The 24,589-nt window shown below is 33.2% G+C and overlaps 2 protein-coding genes and 1 pseudogene across 3 annotated transcripts; 2 read left to right on the plus strand and 1 right to left on the minus strand.

Moving 5' to 3' along the window:
* The first annotated feature begins 10,077 nt into the window (after positions 1 to 10,077).
* Positions 10,078 to 12,220, plus strand: LOC143591635 (2-methyl-6-phytyl-1,4-hydroquinone methyltransferase, chloroplastic-like). Its single transcript, XM_077071785.1, has 3 exons — positions 10,078 to 10,734; positions 11,442 to 11,748; positions 11,838 to 12,220. The coding sequence occupies exons 1-3, from the start codon at positions 10,202 to 10,204 to the stop codon at positions 11,991 to 11,993; spliced, it is 996 nt and encodes a 331-aa protein (XP_076927900.1). The 5' UTR covers positions 10,078 to 10,201; the 3' UTR covers positions 11,994 to 12,220.
* A 1,123-nt stretch (positions 12,221 to 13,343) lies between these two features.
* Positions 13,344 to 14,641, plus strand: LOC143591645 (F-box/LRR-repeat protein 25-like). The gene is made up of 3 exons (XM_077071796.1): positions 13,344 to 13,776; positions 13,846 to 14,486; positions 14,564 to 14,641. The coding sequence occupies exons 1-3, from the start codon at positions 13,344 to 13,346 to the stop codon at positions 14,639 to 14,641; spliced, it is 1,152 nt and encodes a 383-aa protein (XP_076927911.1).
* A 2,436-nt stretch (positions 14,642 to 17,077) lies between these two features.
* Positions 17,078 to 22,837, minus strand: LOC143591637 (cysteine-rich receptor-like protein kinase 8; annotated as a pseudogene). The gene is made up of 7 exons (XR_013145729.1): positions 21,906 to 22,837; positions 18,828 to 18,950; positions 18,454 to 18,581; positions 18,157 to 18,367; positions 17,778 to 18,014; positions 17,531 to 17,681; positions 17,078 to 17,453 (listed from the first exon to the last, which is right to left on the minus strand). The product of XR_013145729.1 is annotated as a cysteine-rich receptor-like protein kinase 8 (transcript).
* Between the last annotated feature and the right edge of the window lie 1,752 nt (positions 22,838 to 24,589).

The following is a 24,589-nucleotide window of genomic DNA, read 5'->3' on the forward strand; positions in this document are numbered from 1 at the left end:
GATAATACTCTATTTATCGCACATCTAAACCCTCTAACCAAACCCTATATGTATAGTCTAACTCTAACTTGATGACCAAGACATTAGCATATTAATCATATTACAATTAGAAAACCAAACAAACTTGACCGGCTTTTCAACTTAGGTCATTTCATATTCACCAACTTGTGAATACGGTCCGAAATTACCAACACCACCATCACATTCTTCTTTCTCCATCTCCAACCGCCTCTTTTATCAAAATGTTCTAGCTCAAGTTTGTGTACACATATAGTTTGATTTTCCCGGTATAGACGGTCCTTAATTTAATCAAGAATAGTGTTTGTACGACCCGATTCTTCATTTTGCTGATTTTGCAAGGGTGGTCCTCGACTTGGGTCACCATTTGAATGTATGTAGCTGATGGAAACATTTGAATTTATGACCTTATATTGATGAAATATGTCTTAGTATTTATGAAAGGGGTATCCATATATGTGTTTCAAAGGGTCAATTGTGTGTTAGCATGTAGTATTGCAATGTTTTTATTAGTTCATAGTTATTAAAATGTGATTTTTCTAGTGACAAACAGATATAAGTTAAACAAGTATAAATTTAAATAAGAAAAAAAAGGTGTAAGAAGTAGGTTAAGAAAGGTTTTTTCCTATGACACTTTATTTTTTAACATTAACTTTGTATTTATTACAAAAGATGATAGTTTCCCTTTATAGAACATATGAAGTCACATGTGAAGTTCACAGGATATCTTGGATTATTGGCTTATTGAAGAGAGAGAGAGAGAGAGAGAGAGAGAGAGAGATATATATATATATATATATATATATATATATATAACTTTCTTTCCAAATTACTGAAATATTAGATATTCTTGTTTTGTTTTCCTTTATACGATAGATATTCTCTCGATAAAATATGAGGTTTTAAAATAGGTAATAAATTTAAATTATAAAACATTAATAAGTAGTTCTGTAACATAAAAAATGATAATAGTTCTGAAAGAGAAAAACATTTTTTCATTAAAAACTAACTTCGAAATCTATTTTCCTTATATTCAATATGAGAAATCTATGTTCCTTAATACACTTTTCAATTTTCATGTCGGGACTCAAGATCAAGTTTTGGAGCCGAGGATTCCCATGAAAGTATGTAAACAGTGGCGCATAGTAGTCTTTCTGTCATCACTAATAGAAGTATGGTTTACCTACATCTTATCTTCTACATGCATAATAAGCTATTGATGAGATTTTACTAAATATGATTGTCTAAATGATAAAAAGTAACTAATTTCTCAATAACATGTTAATCGAAATATAGAAAGATATCTGCCATTGTCATATAAAATAAGCTAAATAAGCTTATAAAGGTAAAACCGGTCGTATATGTATTTTACCCTTAATAAAAAACTAGGTCAATTGATTAAATAAAGTCATAAAGAAAGACAAGTAGATTGAAGAAAGTCGACCAATGTTTAGGGGGGTATTTGTGATTCTTTATTTTTACATTCTTATGACTTATCCTAAAGTCATAAGTCACAACCTTGCGACTTAATGAACTTTTTCACTCACACATTAAGTAATTTAAAACACCTTTTTAACTTTTTAATACCTTATAATGAGGTAGAAATAAGGAATCCCAAACACCCCATTAATTTCAAGTAGTATAACTCAAAGGAAAATTGTAATTATATATATATATTGGCCAATTGCTTCGTAAACTTCAAATAATTAAAAAGATTATAATTTATAAACGAGATGGGGGAGGTGGGGGGGGGGGGGGGATTTTTGACGGAAATAATTAAATTTACATTACATATAAAAAAAAATTTAGAAGATAACAAATAAATTTACACTACTTGTCAAAAAAACAAGAAGGCCAGAGCCAACTTAAACCCATGCTCATACTCACTTCATAGTAAGAGGAAAAGTTATATCAATTTATATATAGAACTAAAGCAAGACAAAAACTAACTTAACAGGTACCCTTTTGTTTTAGAGATTTTAAGGCCCATTGTACGATTCAAAAGATATTTAGAAACTGATTCTCAGTCTAGTCCGGTTAGGTTTGAAACCTTTAACGGAATTGTTTTTCAGTTATTTAGATATTTAAACATTGTATGGCAACAGTTTATAATGATTTTTAAACTAGAAAAATATATGTAGTATATGATTTACTACAATATGATTCTTGACCCATTTAAATCAGCCATTTTTTTTATTTCTCGGTTAATAGTGAAGATGCTGTCATATAAGTTAATAAATTAGTTAAAACATGAATAATAAAATTAAAATAAATCAGTAAGTACACAAATAAATGAATAAGAAAAGGAAGAGAGGAGGGTCCCATTGTTTTAAGTTCCACTATGCTTGGGAAATGTAGCAAAGCTGCCAAAAGCAAAATGGGTTTCTTTTTGGGGTTCATGCCGCCCTCACATGGCTTCTTTAGTTTTTATAGTAATCAATACTTTATCTTCTTAAATATAGATATATTAAAAATACTAGATTCCGTTATTATTATTTAATTACAAATCATTTATGTTAAAATTGTTGCTACTTAGGCTGAAAGTCATGCGGGGTGAACGGGAGACGCGGCCGCTGATGTGGCTCGTGAACACCGTTACACCCCTCAGGTGAGCCGGGCATGGTTGGTCCCCGTGGCTGGGACCGTGAGACTAATCTAATCGCTGGAGGTTTTGTTTTAAAATAAATAGCCGTTGACTATTTTAATGTTTTTTTTTCAAACCCATTATAAATAACTACCCTATTTTATAACAATAACACATCATTCTCACTACATTTCTCTCTAATAATTTAAAACCTCTTTATGTTTCTTAAATTTAAAACCATGTAGGGCTCGGGTTACAACACACAACCGGAGCCGGATAAACCCGCAGAACAATCCCGAAAATGTAAGGAGAAGAAAACCGGAGAAGCGGGATTGGTGAAGCTCGAGATAAAATTTAACGAATTGTCAAGTACCCTCCTCTCGATTAATGAGGCTCGACATACAAAAAATCGATTAAAGAGTTTGGCATTTCTAGCTAAAGACTTTAGCCACCTACTGCTATCCAACAAACGATAATGGAGGAAGAAAAGGATCTTATTCGGAAGAAATTGGCGGAAAAAAATAAAAACACTATTTTTATGTATTTTAAATTTATGTTTTTATTTTCTTTTTTATTTATGTTTTAATGAGGTATTTTAATTTATAATTGTGTGCATAAATAAAAACATAAATAAAAAACTGGATCAAGCCCCAGATCATCTGGACCACTACACCCTCTGGGGCTTGGTTAATGTATTTGATCTAGTGCCATGTCATACCCTACGTGTCGGGTTTTGATTGAATCACTTGGGGCTCAACCAAGCCCCATTACCCTTAGCCTTAACATCTTCATAATATTTTTTTATGTTACTAATAAATCATTATGATGGTAAGTTATAATTTTAATATATTGGATTCTTGCATCCTATTATTATATTGATTGTAAACGTATTGGTATTAAAATTTCCAATATATATATAATACGTGTATGTATATTTAATATAATTTTTGATATGATACACAATCCAAAATAACTTTTTTTAACAACCTAACTTTCATTAACGATGAGACTAGTAATTCAATAGTCAACATACAAAACACCAAGCTTACACTTAAATAAAACATGAACACCAGTTACCATAAAAAAGTTTAAATGCAACATACCCTAATCAAACCCAAACAATTTACCCCTATTCTTTTTTCCATAAATATGAGAGCTCTCTTATGTCATCATTGATTCTATTGATTGACACACGTAATCCGTTGAACATGCTTTCATTTATCGCTTTTCAAAAACTCCAACGTGCCATGAATATGATTGATGCGATTACTTTCTTTTTTTCTTTATGGTCTTTTATAATGAGATGAATTTTAGTAGATCCTTAATTTCAAACGTGCATTCCGATTACCACACCAACAACTAATATATTGTCATATATTCGAAGCATCGTAGCAAGATATCAAGAGATCCAAAATCACTAAATAAAAGTATTACTATTAGTTAATTTATTTCTACACATATTAAAGGAAAATCAAGAAAAAAAGTAAACACAACATCTTACTATCTTAGTCTCATGACTTCATCTCCGTCTAATATGCCAACTTGGTACCTTTTCTAAGCATTTATTTATATATTTATTGGCAAAAGGATTTGACCGTTGCTACAATTAAAATATTACTAGCTTTAATCATACACTTAGGTTTTACATTCTTTTTGCCCTTTTGTTTTGTAGACACATATCTCGATATATAAGGTGAAATAAATGTATCGATTTCGTCCATTCTACTCCATTTGATTATACTAATTTATAATTTAGTTTTGTAGTTCCTTATTATAAACGTATTGTATCCGTTGTGTCTCTCGAGTAACACACAAGTTGTTTTCAGATTTGTGTGTTTATTATGACCCGTTAACTAATCTGTTTAAATATAATTATCCGTTGTCTCTCAAGTAACAAATAAGTCATTATACCCAAATCGTCGGTTAGAACAAGGTTTTAGTATTTTAGATTAACCGTACCTTACCTCGGACCCGCCTGAACAACTTCCATTTCTCCCAGGTCAAAACCCAACCTTACCCGGAACTGATTCCTACCGTCCAAATTTTTAACTTTATTTTGTCGTGAATCTAATACGGATACCCTTATATTATGATTTAATAATATGTGTTTATTTTGCACAGATGGGAGGCCCAATAGATGATGAAGGCCCATTTATTTAATCGAACATGCATATTTTGCATGTAGTCTTAGGGTGTAATTTTTTAATACAAAAACGATTCGTGATGATTTTTTTATTATTTTATAAATCTTAGTTAAATTCGATTTATTTTATACTTTTATGTATTCTAATTACTCATTCACTTGAGTGGTCGATAAGGGTTACCATATTTTTTAAATATTAATATTTTTTTTTAATATTTTTGAATGTACAACTTTATAAGTATTTAGTCATACCTAATTATCTTGTTTTAGTTACGATTCTACTTAAACATTAATACACATGCACTCGAAAATTGCATACGAACAAGCATAATGCTGAGATGATCGTAGTAGACCCTGTTGAAGACAAGGAAAAAACATTTATTCGATCAAAACATGTTCGGTTTTGCCTTGTATATTTTAGAAAGTCGATAAAATTATATAAGTACACACTTTAGTTCGTTTTACTTTGAGGATATAAAGCTTTATATACTTAAAATCTTCTTAATAGGTTATGTTTAACTAATTAAGAAAACAAACAAAAGGAAACTAGATACTATCATTCTTTATATACAGATCTTTTTCATCTTCTTAAACATCTTATATCCCCCACCGTTTGTCGACGAAGTTACACCTCATAACAAACTTCTAAAAATTTGAATTCTTAATAGCTTTGTTGAACGGAGAACAAGTTTCAGATTAAAAAGTAATAGAACTACACTAATATTTTAAAATATAGAGAGAAATCTTATTCCGTTAGCGTTCCGTTGTTTCATTTATCCATCATTAGGAGTTTCAAACTTGCAAAAATAACATAATCTTTAACAGGTTATTGTTCTTCTCTTCGTCACCACAGATGAGCATTTGTTATTTAATGAGAATTTTTAACATCTATAGAGATTTATATGTTCCTTTATTTTCTCTTTTTGTAAGTCTAACAAATTTAATTATTTTCATGTGAGCTCGTTCTTGTTTTCTACGGCTTCATTGATCTTCATATGAAAACATACGTTAATAACAATCCATTGCTACCCCGTTTTTTTAGTATTTGATCCCATTGGTTTTATAAAGAAAAATATTGAACTAATTTTAAATGAAAGTTTTTATAAGTTCTTTTCTTAGATAAAACTTTACATATAAAGGGTTATCGTTAAAGTTTAACTAATCAAACCATCAGTATTATTTCCTAATTAAAAGAAGCCTAATATTTTTTTTTAGAAAAATAAGCCGAAACCTTTACAAATAAAAAAAAAGTCTATTTTGTTATTTCTCCAATAACCCAATTCTTCAATTGTTTAACCTAAATGTAAACAAAAAAAAGTTGATTTAATTATTGAAGGTGACTGGCTAGCGACCTCAAACCTGCGACCTTTGCTTATGTCATTTTCCAATGGCAATGCACTTTTATTAAGACGTTGTCTTGTATTAAGTGACTATGCCCAAACCAAAAATTCTAACTACCGGTTATAGAAATTCAAGAACTGAAAAATACTAACATCACTAGAAAAATATCCTTACTTCGTCACCGAATTACAAAACCGTTTTGTTTTTCCAAGGATGAAAATTTTTTGATCATAACTATAAAGAGTGCAATGGATCTTATCCCCTACAAATAAGACCCCACTATTACTAATAAACTGACTATATTATAAGTTTAAAACTATAAAAACTTGCAAATGACCGTTGCTAAGCCATATAGTACCATGTAGCTTCAAATTTACACTTCCTACTTTCCTAGGTTTTAAATTCATTTTACTATTTTTTTTCTTAGATTCGTATCTCGGTATATTAAGGGAAATAAAGACATCGATTTCATCCTAACCACACTACTTGATACTTTGATCTATCTACCAATGAGTGTCTTACAATTGAAGTAACATGTATATGTTTATTTTCCGGAGTCACGCAAGGGTCATTCTAAATTTATGTGTCGATAACTTTATTAATAATTTTTGTATTGTTATTCGATTTGGCAACTATTGGCTACTTGGGTGCGACAAAGAACAAGACATATGGATATGGGCCTTAGGTGTAAATGACGGTTTTGTGTTTAAGTCTTCTAGACATCACATTGACGATATCAGATGGGGTGGAAACGGGTTTGTATAATTGTGGAATAATTGGATCCCAAGCAAAGTTAACATCTTCAATTGGATAGCAAAACAAGAAAGAATTCTTGTGTCTCATGAATATATAGTAGGAGGTTTTAGTAGATATTGATCCTTTTATATATAACACAAACCGAACTACATCTGGATAATGGGTAAGCGAGCAACAAGCTGCGCCGCTATCCCCTTTTGAATCGCAAAGCCTATTCTACTAAATATTCTAAACATAGGGTGGTATTGTATATTTCCTTTCGAGTTTTAGCTTGTTGCTAAACCTTTTTATTGTAATTCTTGGTTGTTCATATATATAATATACCTTTGCCCTTCAAAGAAAATGTTTAGGTTTGTTATTAACTATATAGTTGGTGGGGTTTATCATTTATGTACATTAGTTTATACGCATTGAATATTTTTTGAGTAAATTAATTTTTCTAACTTTATACAATATATACTTTCGGGATAAACACTTTGTAATCAGTTTCTTATATAATTGATTATTGATCTATAAACCATCGCACATCATCAAGGGGAAAAAGTGATGCTAAAATGGTTTCGAAATAGCGGTTTTAAAAATATAAAGGGTATTTTATGTTTAACGAGTCTAAAATACTTATTATATTGAATTTATGATACAAGTATTGAAGTAAAAAATAAACGTAGAAAAAAAGTCAGGGGGAGTTTCATATACATTAGGGCCGCGCACGGTTCGGTTATTAGATGAAACCCAAACCAAAACCGAAGTAATCGGTTATTTGAATATACAAACCATTTGGTTTTCGGTTTCGGTTCGGTTATTTTCGGTTTGTTTTTCAATTTTGTGTAGACATTGCAAAAAAAAACATTAAAAATGAAAATGCATATTTTAAGCTTATATAAGAACGTACTAAAGTACAAATATATATTGAATTCAAAAAACAAAAATAGGCACGTGTTAGGTGAAACTATACGAACACAAAGTTACTAAATAGAGTTGTAAATTTAACAAAGTTCTTAATTAAAAAATATTATAAGTTTTAGTTTCTATCTTCATTCATCATTATATTTATTTTAAAGTTTAGTCTATTTCTCATGATAATCTTTATCACCATCAATCGGTTTGGTTCGGTTTTTTTAAACACAAAAAATTAACCGGTTTTAGGCAAACTGAACCGAACCGGTATGGGTTTAAAACCGGTTTCACCCAAACCGGTTTCCAAACCGACCCAAACCGTCGGTTTCAGGACCGGTTTCCCTTCAAATCTATCAAACCGGTTTTAAAACGAACCGGTTTGAGAAAACCGGTTTAAAACCGGTCAAACCAGTTTATAAACCGGACCGAACCGGTGTGACCAGGCCGGCCTATCTTGCTTCGAAAGCGGTTTATAAACCGAACCGGTTTGAGTCAAACTGGTTTTGACCAGCCGTTGACCAAACCGGTTCGGTTTGGGTTTTAAACCGGTTTTGTACACCTATACCAGAGAGTAACATATGTGATAAAATAAAACGTTCAAAGATTTGTTAGTGAGTAGAGGCCCATGAGTAAACCTGTACGTATAGATGGCCCATACATAAAAAAGTTGTACAAAATTCAAAAGGTAAAGGCCCATCAGTATATAAATTTATCATATGACCATCGAGAATGCAAAAAGTGAAAAAACTAAAAAAAACTTAAGATCGGTGTATGTTTATTATTCGAATCGGACTCATATAACCCAAAATTTTGCTCGATCCAAATTCATAAATAAATAAAAAATTGAATTTGAATTTCGAGTTAATCGTGTTTTGATACGAAATTTTTATTCGAGTATAAAGTTTCACAAACCATGAAATAAAAATTACGCTACTAGCGTAATAACATTACAATAGCTGTAAAATTTCAACGTGATTTTAGTAAGCTAGTTCAACTTTTATGCATAGACTAGTTACTCACGCAATTTGTACGTTAAAATTCTTTAAAATCTTCTCTAATTTTAAGTCTTAAAACAAATTGAACAATACAAAATTATATAGCTAATCAAAATAATCGTACCCTTCTTTTCAATTTTATATCAACCCAATTCTATCACATATGATTTAAATAATCGGTTAAATTTGTAAACTACTAGTCAAGATATGTACACAAATTATCTCATGGACTATATTCAACCCTATGAAGAATGGTTGGACCGTTCGGTACCAAACACTCCTAATGCATATGGTTGTTGTGAAAGGCCAACTCTTTTGTAGTACAAATTTACCAATATAGATTGGTTGTACATAATCAAATTATTAAATAAAATCAAATGTAAATACTAACTTTTATAAGTACAATATTTTTATAGAAAATATAGTATTACAATAAACATTTATAAGACCATCTCCAACACAAACACTAGTAAACATTCATGAATTAACGTGGAAGAAAGAGTCACATAGGCAAAGAGGACGTGTTGAGGAGAGATGTTGCAACATCCATCTTTACAAACGTAAAACTAGCTACCCGTAAAGCTTCTGGCTTCGGTCTGGCGTGCCGAAGAGACGATAATGCGTGTGCAACTCACGTGCTCATATTTGAATATTTTAATGCCCAATAAACTTTTCTTCGATTGTAACGAAACCATCCCACATGTTCAATAGTTTATCAATTGTTATTGATGTGTATTGTACACCTACACTTCTGTCCCGTAGTAATATTATTACACCCCCCCTCCCCCCCCAAACAAAATCAACTCAAATTGGTATCTAGTTATCTACTCTTATAATCTTATTTCCTTAACAAATTACACTATATCACAAAATATAATCGGTGGACGATGCTGCAAATGAATAGTTGAACGTTTTCTTAATCTTATTTTACAATTTTTTAAACATGTTAGTTTGAAATTTGTTTTTTAATTAGTTTCGTCACTGTTACGAATTTAACATATTTCAACTGAATTCGTGTCGACTCGTCACTGCTGCATATGGGTTTTACCAACCGAAAAATTACTGTTTTAATCATGCTATTTTTATATAAGTTATACAAATGCCACTACTATTCTGGACGTTAGTTACTATATTTAGTTTTAGTACCGATATCGTAACGAACCTATCTGATACCAATTGAATTTGTGTTGCTTTGATAATAAGTTGTACATGCTGCTATACTGTTTTGGGCGTTCACAAACTTTTTTTTAAACTAGTTTTAGTTACATAACAAACGTAACAAAACTAATCAAATTCGTGTCGGTACGTCGCTACGCATCGGTTTTATAAGATACTATTTTTTCCCAACTAATTCCTTAATTTATGAATTCCACTTTAACAGGTAACTCAGTGTACTATCATCCTTCACCTAAAACCAGAGTATTCACTTCACTCAATTCAAATTAGGGTTTCATCAATTCCAAATTCATGGCCTCTTCGATGCTATACGGAGCTAATCATCTCTCATTCGCCTCAAACGGGTTACGATTCAACAAACCCAGTTCGCAAAGAACCAATTTCACTTTACCCAATTCCAATTTCCGATCCAAAACCCTAATTTCACCCAAACGCAGCGTGTCCGTACGACTAGCTTCACAGCCTAGGTTCATCCAGCACAAGAAAGAGGCGTTTTGGTTCTATAGGTTTTTATCAATTGTGTATGATCATGTGATAAACCCGGGGCATTGGACCGAGGATATGCGAGACGATGCGCTTGAGCCCGCGGAGCTTAACGATAGGAGTTTGGTGGTGGTGGATGTTGGTGGGGGTACAGGGTTTACTACTTTGGGGATTGTGGAACGTGTTGATGCGAAAAATGTCACGATTCTGGATCAGTCGCCGCATCAGCTTGCGAAAGCGAAAGAGAAGGAGGCGTTGAAGGAGTGCAGGATTGTTGAGGGGGATGCGGAGTATCTCCCGTTTGAAACGGATTATGCGGATCGATATGTGTCGGCTGGAAGGTATTGGTTATTGATTCTATATAGTTATTGTTGGACATTTGAACTGTTATAATTAGAATTAGATGTTATGTGATTAGTTGGTTAATACGGTCGGTGTTTTGATGTTAGTTGAAATTGAAATTATAATCTTTATGTGTACCGTGTTTAGTTTCTAAGCGTATATGTACTTTGCGACGTGTATGTATTGTATGCCCCGAGAGGTAGATTGTGTATAGGTTTTGACATGAGTTTTGAAAGAGTTTGTTACTTGCTTTTAGTAGACCATGAGATGCCACATAAATAAGTTCACGGTAATATGTAAGCTAGTGCGCATGCGTTACAACCTCATTAAACGTCTATCCAAAATCCCCATATTTAATGTACATGCGATTTTATTTTAGATTTTAATGCATTTGGAAATAAAGAGCAAATTAAACTAGAGGTGGCATATGCAGCTTAAATGGAAATCAATCAGGCTTGTAAACGAATCAAGCGAACACGAATGGAGCATGTTTTTGTTCGTTCGTTTAACTTTAACTGAGAAAACTGTCGGACATTTAAATGGACATGGTTTTCGTCTTCGTGTTCGTTCGTTAAGAAAATGAATGTGACCGTGTTCGTTCATTTACAGTATAAACAAATGGTTCATGAACCCTGCCCGGAATTAATTTATAATCAAAACAGTATAAGCTATGTTATAATGTTTGGCACATTAACTTTTGTTGCAGCATTGAGTACTGGCCCGATCCGCAACGAGGCATCAAAGAAGCATACCGGGTCATAAAGAAAGGCGGGAAGGCTTGTTTAATCGGTCCCGTTTATCCGACATTTTGGTTGTCTCGTTTTTTTGCAGACATGTGGATGTTGTTTCCAAAGGAAGAAGAATATATTGAGTGGTTTGAGAAGGCGGGATTTAAAGACGTGCAGATTAAGAGGATTGGCCCACAATGGTATCGTGGGGTCCGCCGCCACGGTCTCATAATGGGATGCTCGGTTACAGGTGTCAAACCCGCATCTGGTGACTCTCCATTGCAAGTAATATTTTTATTCTTCTCTCATTAGCAATAATAATGTAGTGGAGTTCATTATTTCTTGTATTTATGATATATGCAATTTTGTTGCAGCTTGGTCCTAAAGTTGAGGATGTAGAAAAGCCCGTGAACCCATTTGTATTTCTTGTGCGGTTCCTTATTGGAGCGTCGGCTGGAGTGTACTATGTACTGGTTCCGATCTACATGTGGCTCAAGGACCAGGTGGTGCCTAAAGGCCAACCGATCTGAGCGGTTAAGCGACACGTATGGCGCAAAGGTGGTTATGATGGTTTTTAGTTTGTGTGGAATGTTATTTGGTGTTTATGTTTAACTTTGATGTTAAAGTCGTGGTCGGTAAGGTTTAGTATTTAGATAATCGTTGCGAGACTTGGAACATTTTGGTTTAGAGGAAATTTGTGTTGTGGTCTCTCTTGAATAATTATGCGCATATCGACTATGAATCTATGTATTTATTATGTTATGATGTACCGTATAATACGCTTTCTCTACCCCTATCTCTTGGCTAACGGTATACAGGAATGCTTGTGTTTTACACGATATGAATAACCCTAATTGTTGTTGCTTCAACTTTATGTTTTTGTTTCTACTTCAGTGTTAAATGGTGTTATTCGTTCGAATAGTATTGTTTCGAGATCTTAAGTTTGTTACTGCTATCAAGTAATTAGCTCAACCAAGTTTTCTTCTTTACTGTTCGAATAGTATTGGTACGCTTTCTACGTTGAACGTTTTTTTGTACCAATAACTTTACCCATGATAATTATACAACACAAAAAGAAAAATGAACACAGAAAAAACACAAAAGTCTTTTGACTTGATATATAGATCAGGGAGCATGTGGATTAAGATTTAAAATTTAAAAATAAAAAAGATTGATAGTAGAATATGTTAAACAATTAACGTTTCACAAGTGATAATCGCAAACCCAAACCTATTCAAGTTCTAATATGACTCAAATTCTAATTCAAACAGAATATCAAAAACTTAAGCGACAAGCTAAGTTTAAAATAATAAACTAATTATTATTGTTGCTCTTCACCACCACCCCACAAGATCATTATCCAAACCACCCTTAGTTATAATTCAAATGTTGAATTAATTTAATAGAATATTGTTTGTTGGGGAAGTTAAGGTAGAGCACAGCAATAACAATAACGAGTAAAAATAAATTACTGAATTATATGTATTTAACAATAACGAGTATTAATATGTGTTTAATGATAACTTACTACATTAGACTTTTGTCACAAGAAATCAAATTTTAACAAATATATCACACCAGACTTTTGTCACAAGAAATCAAAATCTAAAAACAAGTATTTCACACTATAAATTCACAGGGATTTCTCACATTGTTCCAACTAAACTGCTGCTGATAATAATTCCATCTGCCGCTGCAAGAACTGTTCGTATGTTTGCTTGAATTTAGATTGGTTTACGTCAGCTAACAACTTAATAAATTGAAATTTTGAATTTTAACAAGATTAAAGCTTTAGTATTTGATTTTAACCCGGGGGGCAGTTTTGATTTCTGTTTTGCAGGCAATATATACAGCACTTTGTAGTTGGTGAAATTGGAGAGATGGATATGATTTCACAGCTTCCTGAATCTATTGTTCATGAGATACTCGGTTTTATTAGTACTCCTGAAGAGCTTGTTCGAATGAGTGTATTGTCTAAGACCTGGTTTGACCTTACTGCTTCTTACCCCGTTTTAGCATTTGAGATGAGTAAATTAAATATATCAAGAGCAAGTTTTTTTAAGTACATTGAGTATACCACCTCTAGATTTTGCCATCAAAATGTCCCTGCCCACGCGTTTTTCTTCGAGGCAACAAGTTTCCAGGAGCCTGCAGAAGTAGATTTTGTAAACAAATGCCTTGAGTTAGTTCTTAAGAAAGGCGTGAAGACGTTATGTATTTGTGTTATTGACATCTTGCCAGATGTCCCAAAGTACCGTTTGCCTAACACACTCTTAAACGTTTCAATGTTAGAAGAGTTGCTCATAGTTCGCTGTGAGTTGCCTTCTTCCTTGACGGCCGATGTTTTCTAGTTTAAGTCTTTGATTTGTTTGGCACTTGTAGACGTCCATATAGATGATGAAGTTATCAAGCATCTAGCCACTAGTTGCCCTCTTCTAGAAGAACTTTATATAGCACTCTGCCCTAGTGTCAAAAGATTATGTGTTCATGGACATCAAAATCTTAAAAGAGTCCATTTTCTCTCTGACTTCCCAGTGGAGACAATAGATACTGAAGCTCCAAATCTAAATGATATTACAGTTATATATGCTAATGGAAGACTAGCACCGCTGATGAACTTGGCTTCATGCAAACAACTAACAACAGTGACTTTCGCTGGGAATCCCTTATCAAACTTGAATGGATTTAACGACTTCTTATCCAACTTCCCCTTTATTGAAAATTTGATATTGTTTATTAATTGTGAATGCAACAACCTCAAGTTTTCAAGTCATTCCTTGAGGACATTTGTGTTAGTTTCAAGCCATTTCGTGGCCGATATTGAGTTTAATACCCCCAACTTGGGTTTATATATTGGATCTTCTGTTGATTGGAATCCCGAGGATGTGATAGAGCATTCACCTGAGTTGCAAGCATGTATGCAATCTTATCGCAGCGGTCATGGAGTTTGGTTTAACAAGTTGGGGCTGTTTATGGACAAAGCAACTGGATTCGAAATTATTAGCATGTATATTTACGCTCAGGTTTGTTTATTTTGATCAATTCATATAACAAAAGAAGCACAACACAAAGTTGTATATTCATTCTAAATGTCTTGCAGAAATTTACCAAGTTAGAGAAGCTAAAGGTGACCGAGAGGTCACCTAATAAAGTCAACGATGTCGTGCTAGATTTATAAACCCATGAAGATCATGCGGCTATTGTGGATGCTCTACTTTGGTGTTGCCGTCCTCGATCTCTAACTTTAAGGTCGATCACTCCTTCCAGTGACTTTGGAGATGTTGCCAAGGTAACTGATAGATGTATTATACATTTTCCTTAATATTGGACTTATTCTAACGATGATGATCCGTTATTTCACTTCCATTAATGATGTTTTTTCTCCAGTTTACACACGAGAAGCTACTTCAACAAGAAGATCAAGGCCATACGAAAATTCGTATTGTCTTGCCTTCTGGAGCCCGAATACACTTTAGTGACTTGAAGTCATCGCTAGAGGCATTACCCCGTGAAGAAAGAGAAGTTTGCTTCGTAAAGGAAGAAGGTACTTTTTCTTATCAACTCGTTTTATAGACACGCACATTCTAATTTACTTCACTTGTTAATATATATCCAGATTCTCCAGGAAGCAGGAGCAAGCTGTCTAAGGTATGCGGATGCAGAGATTTTCTTATTTGGGGAGGAGCTTTTTCTTTATTAATATTAGTGATTATTCGGTTTAAATATCCTGTGCCTTATTTTAAGGTCTTTGCTAAGCCTGCAAAATGAGCGGGTCGTTGGTGTCAATTAGAAAGCATCAGTTTGCTTCAGTTCAAAATATTAGATGACTAAAACAATATTTATAGCGGTTATATCTAATAACTATTGTGTTTCTTGTTTGAAATAATTAAGTCTGAATGTACTTGGAATTGCATGAGAGGATTTATACTAAGATTTGCATATTGCATTGACATCTGTTTTACGCTAATTGATATGTGTTTCTTGAAAAGGTTCATGACTGTAGAAATTTTTAAGGTTCATATTCGGTTTTTGGAGTTTGATCAAATAACAGTTCCGAGTAGAAATATCTAAGTACATAACAAAGAGTCGAAGCTAGGGGTTTGAATGTTTGATAGTCCATTTTTTCTTGTTCGTCTCTACCTTCTCTTTCTCAACTTGCGTGTATACATTAGGCCCAGATTCACATAAGAAGAGCAATCATCACATTGTTATGCAATTTGTTGAAGTTGTTGACTTGTTTTTAAGACTTTATTATATTTGTTTTTTAAAGATTTTAGTAGTTTTCAAGTTATAAAGCATTTTAGATGTACGTTTTTTTACATCTATACTTTCTTTGCCAATCAAAGACATACATATCAAACACTTGTCTTGCGTTTATTTATCCAAATAAATATTGTCATATAAAACATATTTAATAAAAGTTATCATACACGCACGGCCGCACGCACGCACACATATATGTGTATATATCAAGGTTTCTTATCATCACCATAATTATACATCAATCGTGGAAACTGAAGCATCGTTTCCTAAAGAGTGAGAAGATATTTGGTTGTAGTTACCGTAACCACTTGTTGTTGTTGTTGTTGTTGCTGCTGTTGAAGAACTACGTACGCATAAAAGATGGAATTTGAAGAGTAACAGACTAGATACTAAGCATATTGGCTTCTCAGCAACATTATTTTGGACGCATAATAAACCAACGTGGATGATCCTAAAGATTTATTGTAAAGGAGTGGATTCCTCCATCAATTCAAGGTCTATCATTTCTACTATTACAGTTTCATATTTCCAACTTTTCCATGCCTGTAAGAGCTGATTGAGTAGTCAAATTTACTAGCATCGAGATGCAATTTACATGTAGTCAAATTTATTTATCCTTCTAATTTTCTTTTAACTGAGGGTGGTTAAAACTCAAGTCCCTATCGATAATAAAACATGAACTAAATGAATAACTCTAGTTTATATTAATAAGAAAATATAATTCGAAAAACTGATTACAATATCTCAAACCCTAACTTGGTTTGACTCTTGATGAATCATAACTCGGTTGCATCTAGATGAATCCTTACTTGGTTACATTGCTAGATGAACCTTAAATCAGTTGCATCTCACATATCCTATAATGTCTAACCATAACTCGGTTTATATAGACTAACCTAACTTTCTAGCAAAGACATTACCAATTATAATTATAATTACAATACAATTAGAAAACATATTGTAATTAGGAAATATAACATACTATGACCGACTTGTCAATATTGATCCCTCAAGTTCACCGATTTGTGACTTGGAGTCTGAAATTACATCCAACAAAAACTTTAAAATGTGTGAAGTTATAAGCATTGGGAGTAATGCTTGCTTATAACTTAGTTGGGCTATTGATCGTAGTCATATTGAAACTGCATAATTGCCTTCGAGCTGGAACAGCCGGAACACTAATGCGAACTTACATGTAATCTTGATGTTATACATTTAATAATTGGCGATAGAGTTAGAACTATGACAGTTATATTATGTTCTAGTACTTGTTACTTTACACTAGCTAGCTTATAATGTGTATTAATAAGAATATGTATTTGTATTACATATTTAAGGTTCTAACTCAACATGCTGAATAACACTTGATACCGTTCACCGTGACAATATTGAATACATGGATAAGACTATCGTGCAACAATATCGGATATTGAAGCATCTTTTCCCGAAGAGTGATAAGATCTTTGATTTTGGATTTCTGAGCAACTTGTTGTTGCAGAAGAACTGTGCATGAAAAAGGCCGGCTCTGATGGTAATTGGAGTGTAAGAGATGCACTATTAAGCATAAGAACAATGGAAGCCATGGTTGGCCTCTCAGCCGCATCATTTTGAACACAAAGTAAACCAATGTGGATGGTTCTCATAATTTCTTGTAATGAACTAGATTCCACCATTAAAGTCGTATCTATCATGTCTGACAAATTTTCATATCTCCAACTTTTCCATGCCTATAGAATATCGAGTTGTCAAATAATTAGCATTAGGATGAAACTTTCATGTATATTGTTATTCACTAAGTACTTACGTAGCTAAGAAGGAATTCGGTTCTCTCCTCGATCTTAAAGTATTGTTTCCTTTGACCTGTTATGATTTCTAGTACTAATACTCCAAAGCTAAAAACATCGGATTTTACTGAAAATTGGCCATGCATGATATATTCTGGAGGCATATAACCACTATAGAGTGGTATTAAGAAAGAGTTAGAGAATAAAGAATGTTTGAAAAGCTTTGTTCAAGATACAAAGCGTGTTACACAGAGGCAATGCACTTACTAAGTCCCAACAATCCGATCTGTGCGGCCATGAGTTTCTTGGAGGTTGAATAACCTTGCCATCCAAAATCTGCAATTTTTGGGTTCATTTCTTCATCTAGTAAAACATTACTAGCTTTCAAATCACGGTGAATTATCCTCAAACATGAGTCTTCATGAAGGTATAAAAGGCCACGAGCAATCCCTCTTATAATATTGCTACATCCATCCCAATTGAGCGATTCACCCTTAGTCGAGTCTACGATTAACATCACAAAATGTTTATAATCCTTTTTTTTTCTATAAGTAGTAAATACAAAGTGGTAGTAAATAATAGTAGCTTAAAAGTACGTATAACATGCGTGACAGTGTTACATATGGATTTTATGAAAAGACGTTACCAAATACAAAATGATCAAGGCTTGCATTTGGCATGAACTCGTATATGAGAAGTCTTTCAATTCCTTCTAGGCTAAAACCAAGGAACCTAACCAAATTACGATGTTGTAGCTTTGCTACAAGCATGACCTCATTTTTGAATTCGATTTCACCTTGTCCAGAATCCTTTGAAAGCCTCTTTACTGCTACTTGTTGTCCGTTTTGAAGATTACCCTAGTGTTCCAAGTTTCAAGTATATTTAAGGTCTTTATTGCGCATGTAATTTTGGTCTAAAAACACAAATTTATTTTATTTACTACCTTGTACACTGGCCCAAATCCACCTTCTCCAAGCTTATTGCTCTCCGAAAAGTCATCGGTAGCTGCTTTTACGATTTCAAAGTCGTATTGCAATGATTCAATGGTGTTTATGCCCATAGAATTATCATCTTAAAGAAATAAATGAACATTAGAAGGTGGGTATATGCAAAACAGAAATATTCCTTTGTCAATATAAGATGCACTGATTGAAAAATACACTAAAGAATTTGAAGAGGCTTTGATCAACATCTAGAGTAGGTAGGCTTGATTTTAATCAACTTGCTATTTTGTTACAGAAGAGTATACGAGGAAAAAAAAACTCACACAAAACAAAACTTAACGTACTCGATAATTCGATAAAAACATAATCTCACCTTTTTTGGCAAGATTTTTCCTCCTCCTGAGTACCAAGAAAATGCAGATGGAAAAAATGGCTATGGCACTAACAATTGGAATAACGACATAGACTATAATCCGACTTGAGCTATTTTTTTTGCCTGAGAAAATAGGAATGAAAGTAAATAAAGAATTTTGTTTGGAAAAATAAAATGAACTTAAAGACTAAGGAACTCAAATAAGATTGTGAGAAAAAAATATCATATTTAGGACATTGTTCCTAGTCCAAACCACTCAAACGTTGTTGGCTTTAAGTGGGTTACCACACCAAACACCACTCGGATGGGCACTGATCACTACAAAGCTCGTTTCGTAGCACACGACTTCACTCATATTCTCCAGTTGGACTATTCTTTACATTTAGTTAGGTTGTTATATATAGCTTCAACAATTGGAGTTTTTCTTGCTCTTGTAACAATTCACGATTGAAATTTACTTGGAACAACCACCGTGTTTCGTTGACACGAATGACCCGAATCACGTGTGTCGACTTAAAAAGGCGTTATATGGCCTTAAACAAGCCCTTGGAGCTTGGTTTCAAGGTCTAAGTATTTCCCTTACTCACCTTGGATTTCAATGTAGCCGGGCCGAAACCTCAATCTGGACCTTCATGCATGTAGATAATGTGGTTCTCAGCGGTAACAACGAGTCTTTGCTTCAACACTTTATGTCTCATTTACAAAAGGAATTTGCTATTAAAGAATTGGTACGTCTAACTTATATCGGTCTCTTTCGTGATCTTTTGGCTATGCCGATCCTTTTGATGACGCAAAACCGTTGCCACACCTCTCGTTACTAATGAGGGTTTAATCTAACAAGGTACTACTTTTCATGATCCTACTTTATATAGATCGTTGGTATGTGAACTTCAGTATCTTACGATCACTTGACCGGACATCTCATATGCTATCAACAAAGCTAGGCAGTTTCTTCAGGATCCTGCTACTACCATCTTTCTATTTTTCAAACAAATCCTTTGTTATGTCAAAGGTACCATTTTATGGTCTTAAATTTAACAAACCTTTGAAATCTAGATCAGTGGGATATTCAGATGCAAGTTGGGCTAGATGCATTGAGGTGAGACGTTCCACCTATGGCTACTCTATTTATTGGGAGGAAATCTAGTCTCGTTGAGTGCGAAAAAGTAACCAACTATCTCAAGCCAAGTTGTGAATCTGAATACTGGGCTATGGCCAACACCATTGTTGAGATCATTTGGCTAACACATCTTTTCCGTGAATTACATGTACTCCCTCTAGACTGACCTACGTTACTTTGGATAATTGAAACGTCTTGATTCTTAGCCTGAATCCTATTGCACATAATTGGACTTAGCATATTGAGTTCGATTATCATTTTGTTCATGAGTTGGTATCTTGCGGTCGTCTATGCCACCCTATTTGTTCCAACCAAGCTCCAACTGGCTGGCATATTCAGCAAGAGAGTTCCGAGACTATTATTTGAGCGCTTCTGCACGTTACTTCGAGTTGTACCGCCACCTATTCCTTTGAAAGGGGGTAATAGATAAACTTGTAAAATATATGTTTGTATTGTATATGTAGAATAGATTATCTCCTTAATTATTAGAGATATCTCTTTGTATTTAAGCATACTGTATTGTCAATATACTGCTCAAAAGGAGGGTGTTTATCGAGTACGTTTTCCGGTAATTAGTCCATCTCATAAGTTTTGAAACTTAATTCAAATTTTGGTTAATTTAAATAACCCTAGTTATAAGAAATATAAACAATCAAATAAAACATTAACACAAACAAATATAGTATTCTTATGAAAATAAAAAAATTATAATTCGAATATTCATGTAAAGTACCACTGTAGTGAAAAATCGAGTTACGTTAAAAGTAGTTATTTTATCAGTGTCGTGAAGTATACCAATTGCCGATATGGTATCGGTGTCATAAAATAGATGATCATTCTAATAGAAAAATTAAAAAGTAAATACTTTTTCCACCGATACTAGTTTGGAAAAGAGTCGGCGCTGTTTGTTTATATCTGAATGAAACCATTCAGATGTAAACATCTGATTCATTCAGACTTTAGACTGTTTGGTTTCAAACAGAAAAACATCTGAATGGTTAAATTAAGCCTGAATCATTCAGACTCATCGTTGTTGCTGAATGTGACAAAGGCTCATTCGGATCTGACTTATTTAGATCTGAATGAACCAAGCAGCCAGTTTTTAGCTACAAATATAATTTGTAAATTTACTTTTATGTCTGCTAGAATAGAGCTCGTGTGATACATGGATAGTGAAATAAATATAATAAAAAAAAGTTGAATTTAGTAATATATATAATAACATATCTTATGGATTCATAAGATATAAATAATTATAACAAAATTTACAATTCATAAATCTCTAAATATTTTATTTGCCATTTACTATTAACTAAAAATAATATGGACTTTAATTTTTAATGATTTGCTAGTATTAGTTATAAGTGAATTAACAAAATATCATTTATAAGTCAAGAAGTCTATCACAATTACCACCTTAGTGGAGTTGGTAAGCATTATGAATTTGAAACATGAGGCCTTGGATTCAAGACTTATGCACACAATAATTTATTTTTCAAAATTTTACAAAGCATTACCACCATATGAAGATGAGTGTTTTTGAGGAGAAACCGGGTCATTGTTCTAGTTTGAAAACCGGTTCATGGGTTATAATATAACTAAACGGGTTCGCGTCCCATATGTTTAGAAGAGGAGATAATAAAATAGGAAACTGATAACATGTCATCTACGTGTCATGTGAAGCTCTAAAATGATGCCATGTGAAAAAATGATCATGGTTTAATAGTATAGTTAGAAGTTAGATTAGATTTTTATTACAAGTTTACAACCTTACGGGCCTGGCTAATCATCACAACTGTTTTAAACTATTGCACAAGTACTTTTATTGTCTATGAATAAAGAAATTAAAGGTTGAATATTAAAGAACATATATTTCTACCAGTTCATAACATAATCTACTTTTGCACAACCCCCAATGAGTTTGATTTAAAGAAGCGTGCAGGCTGAAACATACGTACCTGCTGGTGAAGATAATGGTGGAGATGGTGGCGACTGGAGAGTTGCTGGATTTATGTAATATTCATAGATCTCATACCGAATATTACAACGTGCCATAAGAATTATTGCACCAGCTCTACCATCACAACACGATGATAATTGATTCATTGCGTATTCCAAACAATCGTTGCACTGCGCCTCTGTTAAGCTCGGAATACACTGCATAAGCCCGTAAAGTGTGTAAGGATCAGGCCCACTTGTGTTTTCCATAGCAAACTTCAGAAATGAACTCCCAGCAGCCGCTTCGCCTCTCAACTTGTTCATAAACGGTTGGAGAAAGCCGTTAAACTGCTTTGTATCATCGAAGATATTATCGTTCATCAATACGTGAAGATCTCTTTTCATATCGGTGTTGCCTAGTATAGTAGCATTAGAGTACTTCAATAAACAAAATTCGTAATATATAACAGCTTCTGTTTGGTTAGGACAAGTCTGTCTTAACCGATAAATAGAGTCTCTTAAACAACTAAGACACATGTTATCCTCCACGTCGCCATGACAAAGGCAGATCGCGTTGGCTGTATCGGGTCCTTGACCCACGGAAGAGTTAAAATAACCGGAGCCTGAGTTGGTGTCCGGGAGTGAAGACAAAGCTGCATCAAGATTTCTACTGTAGTTGCTATGCGGGGTATAAGTACTACTGTTTTGGCAGATATGGAAAGGGTATGCTGGTTGGGCTTTGATGAGGAAATTATTCAGGGATATGTAGATAAAGAAAAATAATAGAAGCATTTTTCCTACGAGTATTCCCATGTTTTTCTAACTATATATATCTATATCTTGTGTGGGAAAAGATCTTTATTAGGGAAGAGAAGAAAACAAAGACTTAAGATGTTGGCAGTCTACTTATGAAATAAAAAAAATTGTTAATGACTTCTGATCATTCTAGTAATTGACCTTAAAGGGCCTTTTCTTGTACTAATGATATATTTTAGACTATAACAACATTAATTATGTCATAACAAGTCATTTAATTTTTTAGTAATATATGTATAGTTAGTTGTTTTAGGTAGCAACTACTAACCATAGGTAATAAGGAAATCTCCACCGTTTCCACACTACCTGACCCATTAGTTGTATGTCTTTAACCCGTAAAGTCATGCTAACAACAAAGCTATACTATCAGTGGTAACAACCCATGAGCACTAAATACTTAGGTTTTGTAACATCAGTTCTAATTAAGGATCTTATACTATCACGTGTGGGGAATCGATCTTTGTTTCGTTACAATCAATACCAACAAACAAGCTCCAAACACACACGCATGAAGTATTCAATAACATTTTTTTCCTTCTAAAACAATTAATTCCACCAAAGGTTAGGTGATATGACAAACACCGTCATCACATAAACTCGATAAAGAAGAAGGTGAAAGCAAGAGTATTGGTGACGGCATGGAGTCGTCACATTTATTTGTAATCAACAACGATTGAAATGCATATATAGGAAAGTAATGGATGAGGAAAATTCCATCCATGATTCGATTAGATTAAAGGTCCATGAATGTGAAATGTGGAAACTTATCTTGTGGTGGCTTTGATGAAGGATATTCAATGGTTGGTTAAATTCATGCTTCAATTCTATCTTGATGGCGACAATAGTCATCTATGTTGAATTTAATTGCTAAATTAGTGGAACGACATATATTGTGGTTCTTCCTGTTAGTGGAAGTGTGGAACCACTTCTACAATAGTTCTTCTAGTTAGTGGAGACTTTCATAATGAACCAGGACCGCCAATTGTTTTCTTAATACAATATATTTTTTAAATGTTTTCGCTCTTAGTAAGTACTTTTAAGCAACATCACTGTATAATACTCCGTAATGATTACATCAATGGTCATCTTCGGTGAATTTAATTGCTAAATAGGGTTTTCCTATTATATCATGTTAGAGATAACATTAGTTGAGGGCATAGTAATTTTGATAAATTAAGTTTCTTAGTTTTCTATAGCCTATATATCATGCTATGTACTGTTTTCATTTAGGCTTATCAAATACAATTTTACATATACCTTTAATGTCTCTTTTCATTTGATTGCAAAAGTTGTCGGGATATGTAGGCTTTACCCGGTCTAGGTTTTGGCCGGTTTAGGGTGGAGGCGCAAGATAGGGTGGTCAGTCTTAATTCTAGCGGGTTCAGTTTGGTTTTTCTTCTTAATTTCATAAATTAATCAAGGGCCTAACCCTAATTAGGTTTCCTGTTTTATCTTATTATGTACCTGTAATATTGTATTAGTTAATAATATAAACTCTAATTGCGGTAAGTGGATTTTATCACTCAATAATGTAACAATCGAATGATAATATACTAATAATACAATAATATAACTACCGTCATATTATAACATTCACAATAGCTTTAATTTCCTATCATAATATTTATCATTTAACTAAAACACACATTTATTTATAAGTTTCAAACATTTTTTAAAAAAATTTCACATCTCATTCTCTATATATCTATCCCCTTTCAATTAAATTTTATTTATTTATTTATTCTACTTTTATACATTTTTTTCTTTCACTCACAACCATTCATAAAAATAATTAATAAACAATTATATACGTTGAACAGTGAAAACCTAAATTTGAAGGTTTGATGCAAGCTCCCATAAACTTTGAGAGATGAGAAATAAAAGTGGG

Source organism: Bidens hawaiensis, unplaced genomic scaffold (assembly GCF_021521415.1).
Source record: "Bidens hawaiensis isolate Kalapana, Puna unplaced genomic scaffold, B.hawaiensis_p1.1 tig00039960_1, whole genome shotgun sequence".
Classification (NCBI taxonomy): Eukaryota; Viridiplantae; Streptophyta; class Magnoliopsida; order Asterales; family Asteraceae; genus Bidens; species Bidens hawaiensis.

What these genes read in the sequence shown, in the direction of transcription:
- LOC143591635 (XM_077071785.1), top strand. Translation starts at nt 10,202, where the DNA reads ATGGCCTCTTCGATGCTATACGGAGCTAATCATCTCTCATTCGCCTCA. An exon ending in CGATATGTGTCGGCTGGAAG is followed by an intron (nt 10,735 to 11,441) that starts GTATTGGTTATT and finishes CTTTTGTTGCAG; the next exon opens with CATTGAGTACTGGCCCGATC. An exon ending in CTGGTGACTCTCCATTGCAA is followed by an intron (nt 11,749 to 11,837) that starts GTAATATTTTTA and finishes ATTTTGTTGCAG; the next exon opens with CTTGGTCCTAAAGTTGAGGA.
- LOC143591645 (XM_077071796.1), top strand. Translation starts at nt 13,344, where the DNA reads ATGGATATGATTTCACAGCTTCCTGAATCTATTGTTCATGAGATACTC. An exon ending in AGAGTTGCTCATAGTTCGCT is followed by an intron (nt 13,777 to 13,845) that starts GTGAGTTGCCTT and finishes TGGCACTTGTAG; the next exon opens with ACGTCCATATAGATGATGAA. An exon ending in GCATGTATATTTACGCTCAG is followed by an intron (nt 14,487 to 14,563) that starts GTTTGTTTATTT and finishes AATGTCTTGCAG; the next exon opens with AAATTTACCAAGTTAGAGAA.